This window comes from Jaculus jaculus, chromosome 11 (genome assembly GCF_020740685.1).
Source record: "Jaculus jaculus isolate mJacJac1 chromosome 11, mJacJac1.mat.Y.cur, whole genome shotgun sequence".
In the NCBI taxonomy this organism is placed as follows: Eukaryota; Metazoa; Chordata; class Mammalia; order Rodentia; family Dipodidae; genus Jaculus; species Jaculus jaculus.
This window is the reverse complement of record NC_059112.1, coordinates 58,918,179-58,937,163: the sequence shown is the minus strand read 5'-3', so window position 1 is coordinate 58,937,163 and position 18,985 is coordinate 58,918,179. Positions and strand designations below refer to the sequence as shown.

General features: G+C 42.9%; 1 protein-coding gene across 4 annotated transcripts in view; it reads right to left on the bottom strand.

The window, feature by feature from the left end:
• Positions 1–18,985, bottom strand: part of Htt (huntingtin) — a 164,378-nt gene that overhangs the window by 25,241 nt on the left and 120,152 nt on the right. For all 4 annotated transcript variants that reach the window (XM_045161563.1, XM_045161565.1, XM_045161564.1 and 1 more), the window contains 11 exons: positions 18,392–18,533; positions 15,910–16,089; positions 15,409–15,585; positions 15,093–15,169; positions 10,938–11,076; positions 9,413–9,535; positions 7,445–7,658; positions 6,925–7,070; positions 5,657–5,834; positions 4,600–4,695; positions 1,737–1,924 (listed from right to left, as the gene is read on the bottom strand). In XM_045161563.1, coding sequence (XP_045017498.1) covers positions 1,737–1,924; positions 4,600–4,695; positions 5,657–5,834; positions 6,925–7,070; positions 7,445–7,658; positions 9,413–9,535; positions 10,938–11,076; positions 15,093–15,169; positions 15,409–15,585; positions 15,910–16,089; positions 18,392–18,533 — 1,660 coding nt within the window. The remainder of the gene's footprint in view (positions 1–1,736; positions 1,925–4,599; positions 4,696–5,656; positions 5,835–6,924; positions 7,071–7,444; positions 7,659–9,412; positions 9,536–10,937; positions 11,077–15,092; positions 15,170–15,408; positions 15,586–15,909; positions 16,090–18,391; positions 18,534–18,985) is intronic.

Below are 18,985 nucleotides of genomic sequence, written 5' to 3'. Positions count from 1 at the left end.
CTTCATCTTCCTGTGGCACTGCTCACATACCACTTGGGCTGGCTATGGGTGAGTTGGATCCTTATGGGAGATAATGGTGCCTGGAAGATGTGTCATAGAAGAAAGGCAAATGCTGATGAAATTCAGCCTTGTGTACAAATGCATATTGGCAAGCAGAACAAAGCCAAATCCACTACCTATTTCTGTCAACTCCAAAGTCCAGTTCTGCCTTTAGGTGCCTGGATAACCACTATGTCCAGAGGAATCCCTGAGGCAGACCTAATGCCTTTTCAGTGGCAGGACTGTCTCTCAGTGAAGCCATGAAGGTCCAAAGCAGCCTCCTCAGATTCCTGAAGGCAAGTACCCCTTCAGTATGGGAAAGCCCTCTATAAAGCTTCCACCACCCACTAAACCCTCAGAGACACGTGTAAGGGGACATTTTGCAGTGCTTGTCACATATGCATATCCACCCAGAGTACTCTAGGGAGTGAATTAAGAGCTATACCTAGAATTTTACCTACATTACACCACCCACATAGGTGGATCCCCAAGAATCTTCCACATAGCATGACCTGCAGACTGTCTTCCCACACAGCCACCTCACATTCCACCATATTCTTTAAGTTATACCCCATGTAATGCATGGGTACTGCTCCTGCACAGAGGGGGTTGAGCTCCAAACAGCAACAGCAGATGATCTGCTGGGCTTCTACTGCTCTCTCCCAGGTGTGCACAGCTCCCTATTCTGTAAGTACTTCCAGTATGGCCAGGCCATGACACTCCGAGAAGGCCTCTTCATCCCTCAAGTGCAATGAATGCTTCTCCCTGGGTGTGAGCTTTCTGAAAATCTCACATGCATGCATACAGATGCAAAGGCTGTGAGCTAGTAGCAGGCATGTATGTGCCTGTTCTATGCAGAAACAAGCACCTTCCTTGGGCCCTGCCTGGCTCTGTGCTCTGGCTCAAGCCTACTGTGGGCTGGGGTCTTGTTTTCTGGCTTCAGAATTCTTACAGTAAAGAACATGTCCAACATGTTATTTTATCAGACCATGGGAAAGTAAATTTTTCTGGGAGGGTTTATCCCAGTTATTATCAACCCTCTTCCCATACTAAGTGCTTTCTGGGTCTAAAACAAACACCTGGGTCCATAATGCCCATGTTAAACCAAGTTTGAAGACAATTCAGAAAGAAGACCGGCAACATGCATGAGTACCTTCAAAGGTAAATATATTTGAAGGAAAATGCTTAAGGGATATAATTTCAGGCCTACTAGAATCATGTCCAATATGAATCTATCAGTAGAGATGAACTTTACTACCTCAGCTCATTTTAGCAAATCCAGTATTTTTACTCAGTCACTATACACACTACCTGAAGACCACATAAGTGTCACACCCACATGCGGCAACCCTGAGAGAACATCAAAGTACTCATGACTCTGCGTACTGGGCATGGTAGTACATGCCTATAATGCCAGCATTAAGGACATGGAGTGGAGGACCACAAGTTTGAGACCAGCCTGGCTACATATCAAGTTGAATAACCATCCTGAATTACACAACAATATCCTTTCTCAAAAAACCAAGGGCCAAGGATGTACCTCAGTGGTACAGCACTTGGCTAGTATGAGCAAAGCCTGGATTTGATCTCTAGCACTATCATTCCCCCACACAACAAAATTGTTTCATTCTCTGACCCCTCTGACCCTGGAGGTTGCCGCGTTGCTTGTTTTTCAGCAAAGGAATGACCCAACTCACCAGTGGGGGCACACGTGCATAGCTGTTGACTAGGGGGAGGCGGGCCAGGCTGACAACTATGTTCTTGAGCACCGCTGTGAGAAATGAGGGCATGCTGCTGTTCCTCTTGTGGCCCAAGGCCAGCACTGACTGCAGGGACTCCACCATCTCTGCCACCATCTCGCAGGCTGAGGTGACATACCTGGGATCTACACAAACAATTGTGGTCAAGAGAGCATTCTTTGGTCAAATTATATTCCAACCCTACCACTCTTTCACTGTGAAGAAGGCACAAGCCTACCAATAGCTGTTCAGTCTATTTAGACTGTGGGCTGGACACTGAAGACCTAAAAGCTTTGCTTCCTCAGTCAGTAGATAAACCATATAATTCTTTGCATTTCTGACAAGACTACAGTAATGGTATTTAATCTGAGCTCTAGCCATGGTCCTCTGGCTTCTTGCTCATCCTTAGCATGCAATGACTTGTTGACATATATAGGCCATTGTGCAGTGTTTCAATTTCCAACTTCCTTCATGATGCCTCTCTGTCCTTTGGCTTCCTTTGGCTCTCCCAGGATCTATGTTTGACCCTACAGTAGAGTGCAAAGAACCAATTTGTAATATCTGGTCACTGTCTCCTGGACCAAGGGCAGAGTTCAGATGGAGAACCCCTGAGGCAGAATGAATGAGGAAAACTCCACAGCTGGATTAAAAGCCATCAAGCTGACCTGTCAGGGTCATGAGGGCAGGGCTGTTCATATTTCTTATGAGTCTGACATACATTGTGGAGAACAAAAAACAAAACAAAACCAAACCCCATCACTTATTTAGTAAATAAGTAGATGGACAATATCCTGTCATCCAAAAGATTCAACAGTGTAGGCAATTTCCTAGTTTAGAAAAAGAATGAACTACCAACTTATGGAAATTATTAAAAAAAGAAAACAAGTAGGGCATGGTGGTTTCATACTTGATAGGCAGATAGAGTTTGAAGCAAACATGGCTACAGGGTAAGTTCCAGGTCAGCTAGAGTGAGATCTTACCTCAAACAAATAAACAATAACAAAAAATAAAAGCTTCTTCCTCTGGCCAGGATTAGATCAACTGGCCTGGGCTGGAACAATGGCTTAACAGTTAAAGGTGCTTGCTTACAAAGTCTGAAGGTCTGGGTTCGACTCCCCAGTACCCACCTACAGCCAGATGCACAAAATGGTTCATGTATCTGGAGTTAATTGAAGTGTACCTCTCTCTCTCCCCCTCCCTCCTCACAAGCAAAATAAAATAATTAAAAACATGAATTGGACTAAAGAGAGCCACAAAGAATGAATATAATTATATTAACTCAATTTAAGTCAGCTCCTGCCACTGGACCGTACTGCTCCAGGTTACATGGCTGTATTTCCTTATCTTCATCTTATACCCTGTACAGCAGAGGTACAGAATAGTTGAACTGTTGCTCAACTAGAAAGCAGCCAAGCAGGAGTCAAAGATTCCCTCACTTCTCAAGTATCAACACGAAATCCTGAAATGACAACTCAATGCAGGGGCTCAAGACAGTACCTAAGAGCTAGTAACTACAAAACCTTTGACCAAGATCTAGAAGAGAGAATACTATGCTTGAAATTACAAACATAAAAACTCCAGTTGTAACAAGATATTTCTTTCTTTTTCCTTTTATGAAGCAATGTAGCCCAGGTTGGACTCAAACTCACCATCTTCCTACTTCAGTCTCCAGAGTGTTGGGATTATAGGCCTCCTATGCCACTATGTTCAGCTGTGAATAGGCATTTGTATACCTATGATTACAAATACATGTTTCTGGAGCCAGAGCATAGATGAAGTTCCTAGTAACCCAAGGATGAGTAGTCCAGAAGACAAACATTCAATGATGCACACCTTCCCATCTGAGGGAGAAAGGCACAGGTGGCATTCCTTCCTTCCAGCTCCTGGGTTTAAGGTGCTCAAAAGGTCCCAGGAGGGCTAGAGAGATGGTTCAGAGGTTAAAGGTGCTGGCTTGCAAAGCTGGCAAACCTGGGTTTGATTTCTCAGTATGCACAGAATGGGAGATGCATGGTGTATGCGTCTGGAGTTTGTTTGCAGGGTCAAGAGCCCATATGCATGATTTCTCTCATAAGTAAATAAAAATATTTTTTTTTAAACAAAAAAACAGTACCAGGAGCCTGGAGGTTGGAGTAACAAGGTGTCATATGACTAGAATGTTTTCTTTATCTTGTCACCACTTTCACAGTAAGATAGCTATGCTAGAACCAGGAGGGAAGAACAAAAAAGCTAAAAGTCTTAGTGTAGAACAGTTTTAAGTGATGATTTTAACTTTTTTATTTTCTGTAGAAAGAGGAGAAATGTATTTTAAAAATCCACCAAAAGCCGGACATAGTGGTGCACACCTATAAGCTTACCACTCAGGAGGCTAGGGCAGGACCATTCTGAGTTCATGCCAGCTGGCCTACAAATCGAGACCCTGTCTCAAAATAAGCCAACTAATAAATACACCAAAAGAGATGAATATTTATTTAGCAACATCTGCTCATCACTTATGACAGGGATGGAGAGCATTTTCCCTACACTAAAGCAGCTCAGAGACTGCAGTCATGTGCTAAATGGTGAGTGCAGAGATGGGGGCTTCAACCTGTGGGAAAGAATATGGAGCATGCCAGTGTGACTGGCTAGAGGGTCACCAGAGAGGCAAGGTAATGTCAAGGCCAAGGAAAGGTGCATGCGCAGCTACGGGCTAGGACATCCTTCCCCTTAAATTCAAGATAAGCAGCAAGTAAGCTTTCCAGAGTTAACTTTTTCCACATCACACGTTTCTCCCATGAATTGAAGCCCTCAAAGAAGCAGAAGAAAAGTGGGTCCCGAGACTTACTTTGTGTGTCTGAGTCTACTTCCTCTTCTCTGAAAACCCTTAGAGTATTTATCCTGCTTTCTGGACTGAGAAGCTGATCCCCAGGCTGCACTGCAACTAAATCACAGAAGAACGAGCATCTTTATCTCTGCTTTCTACTCAGATGACTTCCCATCTGGGCAACCCCATCAAAATTCACAGGCGTATACTTCTACACCAACTGAGATCTAGATTTCCTAGAACGAATTTTAGTCAAATGGAAAGAGATACTGTCTAGCAGACAATATCAGATAATATTTTTATCAGTTCTTTGATTAATCATAAATGTACAAGGACTTGTGCTTCAGCATTCAGATTTGTAAGTCTACTGCTTACCATCTCTACCCTGAAGGTTTTTATCAGATTGTTCGAGAATCATTATTGCTAAAAGCATCATTATGACCCCCAAGAAGCCTAGCTTTTAAAAATTAATCCCTGGTTCTCTATTTTCAAGTTGACTACAAATGCACACATGAAAACAATTTAAACACTGAAAGAGCAAAACACAACCCTATAATGTTTAATTTAAAAATATAAAACTTCAAAACATCCTCTAACATGTAAACTATAATGCCCAATTTTTAAAAGTTTTTGGATAATGACCCTCGGTGAGGACACTGTTTCTTTTATTTGACAACGTATTAGCATTACAATGCAGTATACAAGCACCCATTTTGACTCTAACAGAAGACAAGTCATCTGCTAAATGTAATCTTATTAATCTTACAACCATTCAGGACTGAAAACATCAGTCAACTCAGACCAAAGATCAACAAGAACATAAGGCTTAAAAGTTTTTAAAAAGATGGAACTCCAAAACCTAAACAAAATAACTAGAAAAGCAAATTCAAGTTAAGTCCCAGTATAGAGCTAAGGTCTAGAGACAGAATAATGGGCTCCCATATTTTACCCACTTTTGCACCCCATATCCTCCCTTGATGCTTGGCTATTGGTGGTAGGAAGTAAAAATGTTTGTGACTACATGCATTACCAGTTTAACTGAGTGAGGACAAGAAACTCATTCACACACAGGACTTACTGGCTTCCAGGATGAATCGCACACAGTGGATGAGGGAACAGGCGTGGGTCACATACTCTGGGGAGGAGAGCACCCCCAAGAGACCAGGTACTTGTAGAGCCAAGCAGCAGCAGTCTAGCCCAGCCTGGAGGTCCAGACTCAGTGGGATTTGCTCATGGATCAAATGCCACGCCAAGGCCTAAAGGGAAGCACTGCGTCAGAGAATGTCCACCCAGCACTCTGTCTCAGGGGCTCCAAGAAAGCAGTGTCATTATCTCTGTGGGACACTATGCAAAGATGGAGAGGCAGGAGTCCAGGTAACCCTGTACTTTGAGAAGGACAGTAATGACTCATGTGTTCCAGTCTTGACCCACTATGTCCTGAAGTCCTAGGCTCTCCTCTGCCAGAACACCCACCCAGCTTGGCTGCCTTTACCCTTCAGCATCGTTTGTGCCCCTGGACACTTTTTCTTAGGCCATCAGCTTCCAGTCAGAGGATTTTGTCAGGAGTTCCTTCAGCACAGGCCTCGTTTGTATCACAGCCACAAGGCTGAGTTTGACAGTATGGGCTATGATGACAGCAGTGATTCCCAGCTAAGTGAACGTGGGCAAGTCATAGACCTTCTCTCTACCCCATTTCCTTATTTGTAAAATGGTAGAGTAGTCCACCCTAAGCTATTGTAAAAACTGGATGACATTGCCCATGCAACCCAGAGTATGGCTGGGAGTTGCCACCATATTATATGTACTGTTCTCAAGGACAGGTTCACAGACCACTTCATGGTCTGGTTCAGCATGGAGCTTCTCACACTGCATACCCTTGGGGCACCTCCCTTCTTTGGTGTGTTGCTTTGGATGGGCAGCACAGCTCTGGCACTTGAGGGAAATGGGTCAAGTTTCTTTCCAGTAGTCATATAGAAAAGCAATGAATCCACAATGTGTATATACTTTGAGGGGCCCAAATACTGAATTCCCACTGGCTAAAATACCCAGGTCTATTGTCCAATTTAAACATAAGACTGGCTAGATTACTAAAATTAGGATTCACATGAGATTCACTGCACAATGGTAAGAGGTTATCTTGCAGACCACTCAGTCCCTGTGGGATCAGTGTGGTGAGTGAGAAGGTACTTGACTACACAACCTTCTACCTCTGCCTCCCATGTGCTAAGATAACTGATGTGCATCACTGTGCCCAGTGGGCTCTTGGGTGTCAAAAAGAACTATTTTCTCTTAGCACTGGTCATATGTCTTTTCCTCACAGAAACAGTGTTCTAGAGCTACTCTTACCTCAAGGGTCATGACCACAAACTTCACTGTGTCTCTCTCCTTCTCAGGAGGAAGGTGCAAATGGGCAGGTACTTTGGAGACCACCACCAGGTACTGTGCCAGGGCCCGGGTAAGTATGGTCAGAGACTGATATGATGTGGCATCCCCTGAAACACAAGACTGGCATGAACAGCTGCAACTATAAGCAAAACACCTTCATGGTCAGAAGCTGTTATAAACTCTCTAAATTTGAGGGGAGTTCCAGATGCCCTGCCAGACACAGGACACCTGAACATGCCTACCCAATTACATACAATCTTGATCTGGCGTGCAAGTCAAGTCTTCCTAAAAGACTTCCTAAAAGACGTCTGACTTTCTATACCTAAGACTGGCCTAATGTCAAAGAAAGAAACTTAGAGCAAAGAACCTGGTGCTGTTTCAGTTACTACTTTATCAACAGCACTGACTATGCTCAGAGTAAAGAACCATGCTGGGCCTGCAATGCTTTTTAAAATGAATAGAAGATTTTTATTCAAATTACCAAACAGGTCATTCAACCTGCTCCAGTAGGCCGTGGGCTCCGTGGGCAGGAAAGGCTGGAAGACTTGATGGGCAGCAGGAAGCTGCTCTACAGTGCTGGTCACACGGTCCAGGGTCACCCCACGAGCTGCTTCAAAAAGGAGACTCTTCTGACCCGTAGCAATTTCATTCATTCCGAGGCTTATGCATGGAGCCAACAGGCTTAAGTTGAACTCCTGAGATTAGAGCATTAAAAGTCAAGCAATAGGGCTGGAGAGATGGCTTAGCGGTTAAGTGCTTGCCTGTGAAGCCTAAGGACCCCGGTTCGAGGCTCGGTTCCCCAGGTCCCACGTTAGCCAGATGCACAAGGGGGCGCACGCGTCTGGAGTTCATTTGCAGAGGCTGGAAGCCCTGGCACGCCCATTCTCTCTCTCTCCCTCTACCTGTCTTTCTCTCTGTGTCTGTCACTCTCAAATAAATTTAAAAAAAAATGTCAAAGCAATAGCAAAAACAGTAAGCTTACTACCTTTGCTATGTGATACCCTGAGCCATGTTGGTACTCTAGCAGCAAGAAGGTCATCACCAAATGAGACCCCTAGAACTTATGCTTCCAGAATCATGAGCCAAAATTAGCCTTTGTCACAATAACCTAAGTGGGCTAAGATATTCAGGAAAAGCTTTTCATGTGAGTGCAAATAGATAAAATAAAATTACTCAGTAAATTTCTGGTCTCCTTGGGGCACTTGAATTTAAGTAATACTTTTATGATCTTGGTGAAATAATTTTAGGATAACAAATTTTAATTTATATAAGCAGAACATCAAAGCTCATGTTCCACCCAAAAAAATCAGTAAGAAATTAGGCATTTCTACAGTTTGAAAAAAATATACCAAAAACAGCTAGAATGAGAGGGTGGCATGTAAATGTTGGAAATTTGTTGGGAAAAGAGCATCTCATAGGACAATTTCTATTGGGTCTTGTCAACTTAGCCATTTAAGGATTGGGGGAGCATTTTTTCAGGTACTTAAATATTTAAAAAATATATTTCATTATTAGTGACTCAAACTGAACATTCCCATGGCTACAGTGGAAACATTTAAAGTTGTTAAAAGCCCACATAGAAAACTGGGAATATCTAATAAACCAGCCACTAAGCAAATTTATTTCTCAGTAAATCAGCTTCCACTGTGTGCATCTTTAGATACACTGAACTACAGCAAGTCAATTTTGGGCCTTTTTTACTGTTCAGTGTAGCTAATGTCCACACTGGCTGATAGATGAAACTGCAAAACATGCCCTGTGTGGCCTCTGCTAGAATTCCCTCTCAGCACACAGCCCTGAGCTCTGGTGGGTCTTGCTTTGTGCCTTTCCTCACATGAACCTGGCCAGTTCCTGTTTCTCCAGTCCCAGTGGTAATGAGGCAGGGCTGTGACCCAAGTCTGAAGGTTTGCTTGGTAGGGGGACTAAAGGCCTAAGGCTTAAGCCAATTCTACAGCATATCCTCTGACATCTGAGGGGTGATTGAGAAAGAGGGAAGAGGGGCCATTGTTTCATGACAGATTACAGAAGATCAATTTCCAGAACACCATGAACAAGTAATTTAAGCCCTACAACTATGATACCATGTGGTACAATTCTTTGTCACCACGAAACAAATGAAGGATGGATTACAACCCAGAACCACCCATTCTTACTTTAGATACATACCAAGTTGAGTTAAAACATGTTTGGTTGAAATAATACTTACTCCCATCTGGAATAGCTCCATCCCATATGTTGTCCATTATGGAAGGCAGCCCCTTCACATGCTAATCCTCTGTGCTATCCTTGACTAGATTAGAGTCCCCCTCAGATGTGTTGTGTTCCCTACTGTCCCTACCTAGATGTAAAGCCCTCCACATGCTGTTAAGTTACTCCTGTGAAGATGAGACAAATCCAACTCAGAAATGACAAGCACAGCTGGCCACACTGCCTTCCTTTGCTCACTTACCGAGCTCATCATGAAGTCACTCATGTCTTCTGCAGGGATACGATTCACCAGCTCTGCACCTTCCAGCAGTCCAGAGTCTGACCTGGTCCAACACTGGGATCTGACAAGGCGGAGGTACCAGTCCTGGGAAAAAGAAAAGGACAAAAAGAGGAAATGTGATTGGGCAGGCACTCACGGAGCTTCTTCTCCCTTGGGCCTCAACTACAGCATGGCAACATTGGGACCCTGGCTGACCATGAAGGCAATAGGCACAACCTGGTCTTACAAGCCCACCAAACTACAAACCTTCCCTCTGTACCCACTGTTTGCTGCCTAAATGCATGTTCCTCTCCTCCACCTGTGGAATGTCCAGCAGTCATCAACTCTCCAAGGATACTGTACCATCTGTGCTCTACAGGGGTCTTTAGCTTATTCATCTTCTCAGAAGTCAGGGTTGAGGATTTGCCTTACAAACAGAGCATGACAGCAAGTTCCGGGAAGACTTGGGCTTTCCTCCACAATGGCTGTGGGTTTGTAAAATCTTATTTCCTCTCTTGCAAGGCACCAAGTAGTCCCTAACTCTGAGGTGTAAGTGGTGAAAGTAACAACACACCAATGCTGGTGGCAGTGGGGACATCAATTCATGGGATGTAGAAAGAGCACAGAGAGGGGAAGTAGGCCAAGTGTGTACATGTACTAGAACATGTGTACAGTCCTGGGTCTCAGCTTGTTTCCAACTTCTCCTGGCTTTCTCACCAGTCAACTTGACCCACACACACTCCTGCACTGCTTTTCTCATGGCCCCTGTGTTGCCTTTTGGGATTCTAATTTGGTTGAAATAGCATCCTATTCTCATCAAGAATAGCACCATCCCATTAGGAAATGACAGGAGTGCTCAGTACTGCAATATCTCTATCACACCTTCCAAGGCTCAGGGTCTATTGTGGAAGAGGTGGCAGAAAGAATCTAAGAGCCAAAGGAAGGGTAGGACTCCTTACAACGTTCTCCCCCCAGACACAAAATGGCCTGGATATCCATGACCTCACAGTGCCTGACACTTCCTATACCAGATCATCATAATAGAAAGAAAAGATCATGACATCAAAATAAAAGAGAGACTGATTGAGATGGGGAGGGGATATGATGGAGAATGGAGTTTCAAAGGGGAAAGTGAGGGGAGGGAGGGTATTATCATGGGATATTTTTTATAATCATGGAAGATGTTAAAAAAAATTGAAAAAAAGAAAGAGTAGCACCATCCCACGCATTGTCCAATTTGGAATATAACTCTCTGTGCTGTTCTTTGACGGGATTAGAGACTCCCTATGTGCTGTGCCCCATTCTTTCCCTGTCTAGACTAATACTCCCCACATGCTGCCATTAATCACATGAGGTTGATAATGGTCTGGGCCAAGTGTCACAAGACTCTGTGTGCGATGACTTACACCAACCCCACCTAATGCCCATGTAAAGAGGCTATCAGTGCCTCCCTGAGTACCCTCGGCATGGCATCTGGGTGCCACACACAGACATTTTGAACACTTACTTTGTCTGGACTCACTGTTTCCAGTGACAGGTGTCCATTCCCATCCAGTGGATGGGAAGTAACTGGGGGCAAGGGGCTAAGTGAGTCCTGCATGGTGGAGAGTCGGAATCTGTCCAGCAGAGAATAGAGCCTTTGGTGTCTGAAACACAAATGAGATTATGATACTGTTTTTCCTTCAGTCTTTGTCTCAACTTTGCAAAGCAAGGTTCTAGAAGCACATAACATTGAAAAGGAACAGGCATGGCAAGATGCAACTTGTTTACAACTTTCAACACCGTAGCAGGTCATAATGCAATTTAGTAAAAATTTATTTATTGGTATATGTGTGTATGTATGTGTATGGACACGTCAAGGTAAAGGTATGCCTGTCCAGCTTTCACATGGGTGGCTGAAGAATTAAACCTGGGCCAGCAGGCTTTGCAGGCAGGCAAGTTTAATTGCACAGCTATCTCCCCAGGCAACATGATGCAATTTTTTTTGGTTTATTTTTATTTATTTATTTGAGAACGACGGGGGGGGGGGGGGGAGAATGGGCACGCCAGGGCCTCTAGCCACTGCAAACGAACTCCAGATGCGTGCATTCCCTTGTGCATCTGGCTAATGTTGGTCCTGGGGAATCAAGCCTCGAATCAGGGTCCTTAAGCTTCACAAGCAAGTACTTAACCACTAAGCCATCTCTCCAGCCCCCATGATGCAATTTTTTAAATTTAATTTTTGTTTGTGCATATCCTTGTGTGTGGTGTGTGTGTGTATGTGTATGCATGTCTATATTATGTACAGGCACATGTGGATTTGTGGGTGTGCATGCATGAATGTGTACACCAAAGGACAACCTGCCCCCTCCCCAGGTAGGATTTTACTCTTGCCCAGGCTGACCTGGAATTCACTATGTAATCTCAGGGTGGCCTTGAACTAATGGTGATCCTCCTACCTCTGTCTCCCAGGTGCTAGGATTAAAGGCATATGCTGCCATGCCTGGCTGCTATCGACCTCTTTTTGAGACATGGTTTCCAATTAGCCTGGAGTTCACCAATTAGGCTAGGCTGCTTAGTAGCAAGCCCCAGGAATAGGCTTATCTGTCTCCCTTATGCTGAAATTGTAAGCACATGTTACCATGTCCACGTTTTTTACATGGGTTCTGGGGTTCAAACTCAGATCCTCATTCCTCATGCTTGCAAGGCAAGCATTTTATCAGCTGAGCTAAGCCCTAGCTACCTGTCCTTTCTTCTCTCTTTTTGTGTGAAATATGTGTGCTGGTGTATGCATATGTGTGGGTGCTGTTCATACTAGTATGTGTAGATATATTTGCAGGTGTGCAGAGGCCAGAGAAGAACATCCAGTGTCTGTTACTGTTCTACCTGCATGTTTCTTTAGATTTTCTCCCTCTGAATGTGGAGCTGCAGCTTTCAGAGGCCCCAGTGATTCTCCTGTCTTTACTCCCCACAGAACTGGAGTTACAGTGGAATGACCATGCTGTTTAAATGGGTTTTGAGGAATCAAATTCAGGTGGTCTTAGGCCCTCTCAGGCTCTCATGCTTGCAGCAAGTACTTTTAGCTGCTAAGCCAGCTTCCTGACCACCAGTTTATACCTCATTAGTATTTGCCATAAATTGTATTTATATCTAAACATTTCCATAAACAATACATATAACAAATAACAAAGACATGTATTTTTTTGATACTAGGGATTGAAGCCAACCTTATATATGCCAGGCAAGTACTTTACTACTGAACTATATCCTCAATCAAGATATTCTTTTTTTTCCCTTTTTCTTTTTTGAGGTAGGGTATTATTCTATTCCGGTCAGAAACTTAATCTGCAGTTCCATGCTGGCCTTGAACTCACAGCAATCCTCCTACCTCTGCCTCCTAAGTGCTGGAATCAAAGGCTTGTGCCAGCATACCTGGCCAAGATATATATGCAAAACAAATCAATGCTTCTAAGATCCAAATGCTAAAACCATTTAATCTCTCATAAAAACAAGTTTCATTCCATAGAAGAATCATCTTCTCTGGCCCAAAGTATTTATAATCTTCCTGATATCAGCCTCTAAGGCCAGGGTCAAAACACAATTTCACTTTGCTCTCCTAATATCTACTGCCAGAGTAACACCTTTATAAGGCAAGTTACAATAACACTTGGCTCTGCAGACTGCAAAAAAAAAAAAAAAAAAGAAAAAAAGAAAAAAAAAAAAGTCCCAGTCTGTCCCATTTAAGAACACCATTAGAAAGGCCCTCTTTTTTTTTTTTTTTTTTTTAAGGTAGGGTCTTACTCTAGCCCAGGCTGACCTAGAATTCACTCTTTAGTCTCAGGGAGGCCTAGATCTCACAGCAATCCTCCTACCTCTGCCTCCTGAGTGCTGGGATCAAAGGCATGCGTCACTACACCCAGTTTAGAAAGGCCCTCTTAAGAATTTCTCCCTCCCTCCCCCACCTCACATATTTTCCCCATCTACAGTGACAAAGAAATGAAACCTTTTCTTGTTCTGCAGTCATGGAATTATGTTCACAATATAGATCCAATGTTTCTAATAAAAGCTTCTAAAAGACCTTTAAAAGAATGAGGTGATTATAAAATTAAAACCAGTGGAATTTAACAAGATAAAGGTAGAATTTGCGCCTGCTAGGAGCCAGGTAGCACTCTCAGATTCACTAACTCTTCTTACCTAGTGATTTGGCTATGAAAAACTGGTAGTTCATAATCCTGTTCATCATAGGGCAGAGAGCAGAGAGCCAACAGATTCAGGAATCCTCCACATACACAGTATGTGTTTGCCACATTTCTTTCTTTCTTTCTTTCTTTCTTTCTTTCTTTCTTTCTTTCTTTCTTTCTTCCTTCCTTCCTTCCTTCCTTCCTTCCTTCCTTCCTTCCTTCCTTCCTTCCTTTCTTTCTTTTCTTTCTTTTCCCTCCTTCCTTCCTTCCTTCCTTCCTTCCTTCCTTCCTTCCTTCCTTCCTTCCTTCCTTCTTTCTTTCTTTCTTTCTTTCTTTCTTTCTTTTTTTGGTTTTTTGAGATAGGATCTTGCTCCCACCCAGGCTGACCTGCAATTTACTATGTAGTGTCAGGCACACACAGTAACCCTAGCTCTCTCTGCCTCCTCATTGCTGGGATAAGTGACTGCTACTTCTTTCTGTCCAAAAAAGTGAGGCTGAAATTTAGGAAGCCATTCTATTGTGGTAGTACTGCAGTTAAGTCCATCAACATGGCACATCCATTTCTTTGCTTGTGAATTTGTTCCTGAACATGCCTAAGTCTTTTTAAAAAATATTTTTATTTTTATTTATTTGAGAGAGAGAGAGAGAGAATGGGTGCACCAGAGCATCCATCCACTGCAATCGAACTCCAGATGCACGTGCCACTTTGTGCATATGGCTTACATGGGTCCTGGGGAATTGAACCTGGGTCCTTTGGCTTTGCAGGCAAGTGTCTTAACCGCTAAGCCATCTCTCTAGCCTGCCTAAGTCTTTTTATTTAATATTTTTATTTATTTGCAAGGGGAGAGAGAGAGAGAAAGAGAGGAGAGATGAAAAAGAATGGATGTACCAGGGCCTCTTGCCACTGCAAACAAACTCCAGATACATGTAGCACCATTGTTTACATGAGTACTGGGGAATCGAACCCATGCCGTCAAGCTTTGCAAGCAAATGCTTTTAATCATACCTTTAATCATTGAGCCATTTCTCTAGCCCATCTAAGTCATTTTTGTTTGAGAGAAGCCCAACAAACTGGCCTTCCCCCCCCTCCCCCCGAGGTAGGGTCTCACTCTAGCCCAGGCTGACCTGGAATTCACTATGGAGTCTCAGGGTGGCCTCGAACTCATGGCAATCCTCCTACCTTTGCCTCCTGAATGCTGGGATTAAAGGTATGTGCCACCACCACGCCTGGCTTTTCTTTTTTTTTTTTTTAAATGAGAGACAGGGCGGGGGGGGGGGGGATGGATGAATTTCGGCACGTCAGGGCTTCCAGCCACTGTAATAGAACTCAAGACACATACACCACCTTATAAGCATGTACAACCTTGCATACTTGCGTCACCTTGTGCTTCTGGCTTACATGGGACCTAGAGAGTAGAACATGGGTCCTTAGGCTTCACAGGCAAGCACCTTAACTGCTAAACGATCTCTTCAACCCAAGTCCCTCCATGGTGCAGCCTTACCGCTGTGCAAGCCCACTGCTCTGGAGGTGTTCCTGGATTCTGTTCAGTTCTTCCACTGGCAACTGGGCCATGCTGCTCTACACAGATAAGAACATATTAGTGATTTTGTGACATGTATCCTCACACCCACTTAAAAAGGATAAACGTGTGTGCAGCTTATCATAGCAGAAGCACACTAGAAGCAGATGGTCAGACACAGAATGATATACATGGCATGGGTATCTATTTCAAGAAAACCAAGCCAAATATTTTGTTTGACCTTTTGCTAAGTTTTGATATAAATCAATATCAAGTGTTTTTTTTTTTTTTTAAGTACCTGTAAATTTGCAGCCAAAAGCATTTCTACCCTGCGACAGGCCAGGGTGTCGACCATACGAGCCAGCGCACGGAAGGGGGTGCCCAGGAGCCTGTCCACATACAGTGTGAGCACAGCGCCCGACTGGCTGAGATGGATGCCTTCTAAACACTGAAGTGTTTTTCTCAGAGTGGTTGGCTAATGTGTGAAAAAGAATAAGAAATTATTTTGCTGACTGGAAACTAGCACTTAAAAAGTTCAAGTACTATATTTTTTAAAAAAATTATTTGACAGAGAAAGAGGAAGAGAAAGAGAGAATGGGCATGCCAGGGCTTCCAAACATTGCAAATGAATTCCAGATGCACCCCCTTGTGCATCTGCATCTGGCTAATGTGGGTCCTGGGGAATCGAACCTGGGTCCTTTGGCTTTGCAGGCCAACATCTTAGCCGCTAAGCCATCCCTCCAGCCCTAGTACTACATTTTTAAGTCAGAGAAAGCTAATTGGTAGGTTAAAGACTTACAGTTGAAAGATTTTCACAACGAGATTGAATTGCTTGGATAAAAAGGCCACTAGCTGCAGAGTTTCGATGAACAGCACTAATGAAGTCCTGCACTGGAGGTTCGTGGGACAGGCTGATCAGATCTTGAATGTGATTAACAATGAGCCAGGTTAGATGCTCCGAATCATGGAGGTTCTGGCACTAGTAAAGATATAATGAAAGGCATATTTTCAAGTAGACAAGAAGGCAGGTGGTAACACCATAGAACAGGACAGAAAGACTAGTGGAGAAGACAAATTCCAAATACACCTTTTGCCTCACTGAAAACACAAATATTTGGACAGAAGTAACTGAGAAGACAGGAAACTCCATTTACAGAGCCCCTTACCTCTGACTATGTGCTGTGGCATAGGCCATGGGAAGTCAGACCCTACTGGGAATATTTAGCTCCCAGAGAAACTACCAAGTGGCTCAACTTCAGAGAACAGACAAAAAGGAACACTGGCTTCTTTCTGTGGAGGTGGTCAAGAGATGGCCTGCTTGCCCACAGACCAGACATGATCTCTGAGCAGCAGGAGTAGGATGAGCAGCTTGGGGCAGTCATCATGAGGAACTGTCCCGAAGGTTTCATGCATGGGAGCAAGGGACACTCTCTGTCACAGCACCTGCTGCTCCCTCTGGCCAGCCTAGTAAGAACTGTTTTCCACTTACTCTGTCTTCAAATTTGGAACAGGGTTAGTGGTAGAGGGATCCACTAAAACTGCCATGGTTTTGAGAGAATTCCCAAATCCAAAAGATGAATCTCCCTAATATGTGAAAGAAATTTCATTTAAGATTTATAAGGCTATAAATACGCATTTAAAAACGTATATAGCGTTTTCATCTTAATTTATAATCTTTCTAGACAGATCATTTCTTTAACATCTGGTTAATGATTAATATTTTCTATTTAAGATCATTTAAAAGTATTATAAAAATCATCTTTTTTTTTGAGGTAGGGTCTTACTCTAGCCTAGGCTGACCTGGAACTTACTGTGTAATCTCATGCTGACCTTGAGGTCACAGCGGTTGTTCTACCTCTGCCTCCCAAGTGCTGGGATTAAAGGCATGTACCACCACGCCTGGCAAAATCATCTTTTCTTATATTTTTGAGAAAAACAGCATTACATAGTTATATTATTTCCCAAAAATGGGACAAGATAGGAAAATATTTCAATATTAGGACTGTTAAGCAAAAGGTAAATATGAAGCTGGGCATGATGACATACACTTGCTATCCTAGCACTTGAAAGGTTTTGAGGCAGGATTCCCAGCATGAAATGTGGGTGCACAAGCAAGATTAGCCTAAGTTACATAGTGAAACATTGTCTCAAAAACAAACAACAAGTGAACATTAGTAAATCATTATCATTATACAAAATCTCCATAAATCACAGCTGGCTAAAGTCAGCTCCCTTTTCTGATTCATACCATCTGACATCATTTTTCTATAGGACTGCAATGTATATGGGATACCAAGTCTGATTTTTTAAAAATAATTAAACCAATTTTAAAAAATATTTATTTATTTATTTGACAGAGAGATAGAGAGAGAGAATGGGCACACCAGGGCTTCCAGCCACTGCAAGCAAACTCTAAATGCATGCACTCCCTTGTGCATCTGGCTAATGTGGGTTCTGGGGAATTGAACCTGGATCCTTTGGCTTTGCAGGCAAATGCCTTAACCACTAAGTCATCCCTCCAGCCCCAACTCTGATTTTTTTTTTTTTTTTTGGTTGTTGTTGTTTTTTTCTTGGTACAGGCGACCAAATCTAGGGCCTTGTGTGCAAGTGTTCTTCCACTGGAGCTAAACCCCACATCCATTCCCAACATATAAAGTAACCAACAAACACATTATTTTTTATGAAGGTGTGAAAAAAAACAATAATAAAGAGCCAAATGTAATAGCAACTTATTATGGAAGAATATGATTATAGTAGACTTTTGGGTTTTTTTTTTTTTGTTTACTTATTTTTGGAAATCAAACAGGTTCTCCACTTAAAATCTCCACAAGTATTTAAAAAAAAAAAAAGAATGGCATTCAGAATGAAATCTACTGTAAAAATCCAACAATGAATGAATGTTTACTACCTTCCCTACTTATTAGCTGAAAAGAAACTTTAAATCAAAATCCCATTAACAGTAAATGTTCTTGGCTTGCTTTAATTATGTATTATTCCACTGCTTCTCTAAAATCAACAAAAAGTTCAGCTTTAAGCTAAGCAATGTGCGGTTCCTGGGTATGTGCTTCATTAGTGGTAGCTGAATGAAACCTTTCAAAGATAAACCTGGAAGTTTAGCAGTGGAAGGGCCAAGTCTGGTATAATCATACTCAAGAGTAAAGGAAGCACTGCTACTCTTTTTCAACTCTGCTGTACCTGTGTCCCCTAAGACTCCACATAAGAAGTATCCACATGGTCCTCCACTTCCCTCTGCACCCACTCTGGGCATTTTTCACACTTACAACATAATCACAGAAGAGAATAAGGGCCCCTCTTCGCACTATTTCTCTATTGCACATTCCAAGTTGAGCTGCCGAGTCAGAATCCTCTTCCTCACCAGGCATCTGGGGGCTAAGTGACTTGGTGCAGGACAGACTGTGTCTCCTACAATGAACAACAGATGTTTTAAGGGTGTGTCTGAGGCAACAGCAGGCTTATGCACAAAATAGTGAGCATGGTTATGCTAGATTCTCCTTCTCAAACAGATAAGTTATTTTAAAGAGTGCTACACCAGAACAATGTATGCATATATACATGCCCAGTCTTCCTTTCCTGGGTTATAATAAAGCACACAGGAAAACTGAAGGACCAAGAGGGCTTTGCAGGTAGAAGATTAAAGTATTTGGCTTAAGGGCAAAATCTACTATAAAGTTACACATTCAATTAGCACCTCCATTCCAGAACACTCACTGGCCATGTTTGATAATGGAGGAGTTGTTTTGGAAACTCCCCATCTGCAATGCATTGTCAACTGCCAGAAAGAAACCTTGCTTTCAAAATTCACTATTAGTTTCCCAACAAAACATTAGCACCGTGTGTCCCTGCTGTCTATGTTA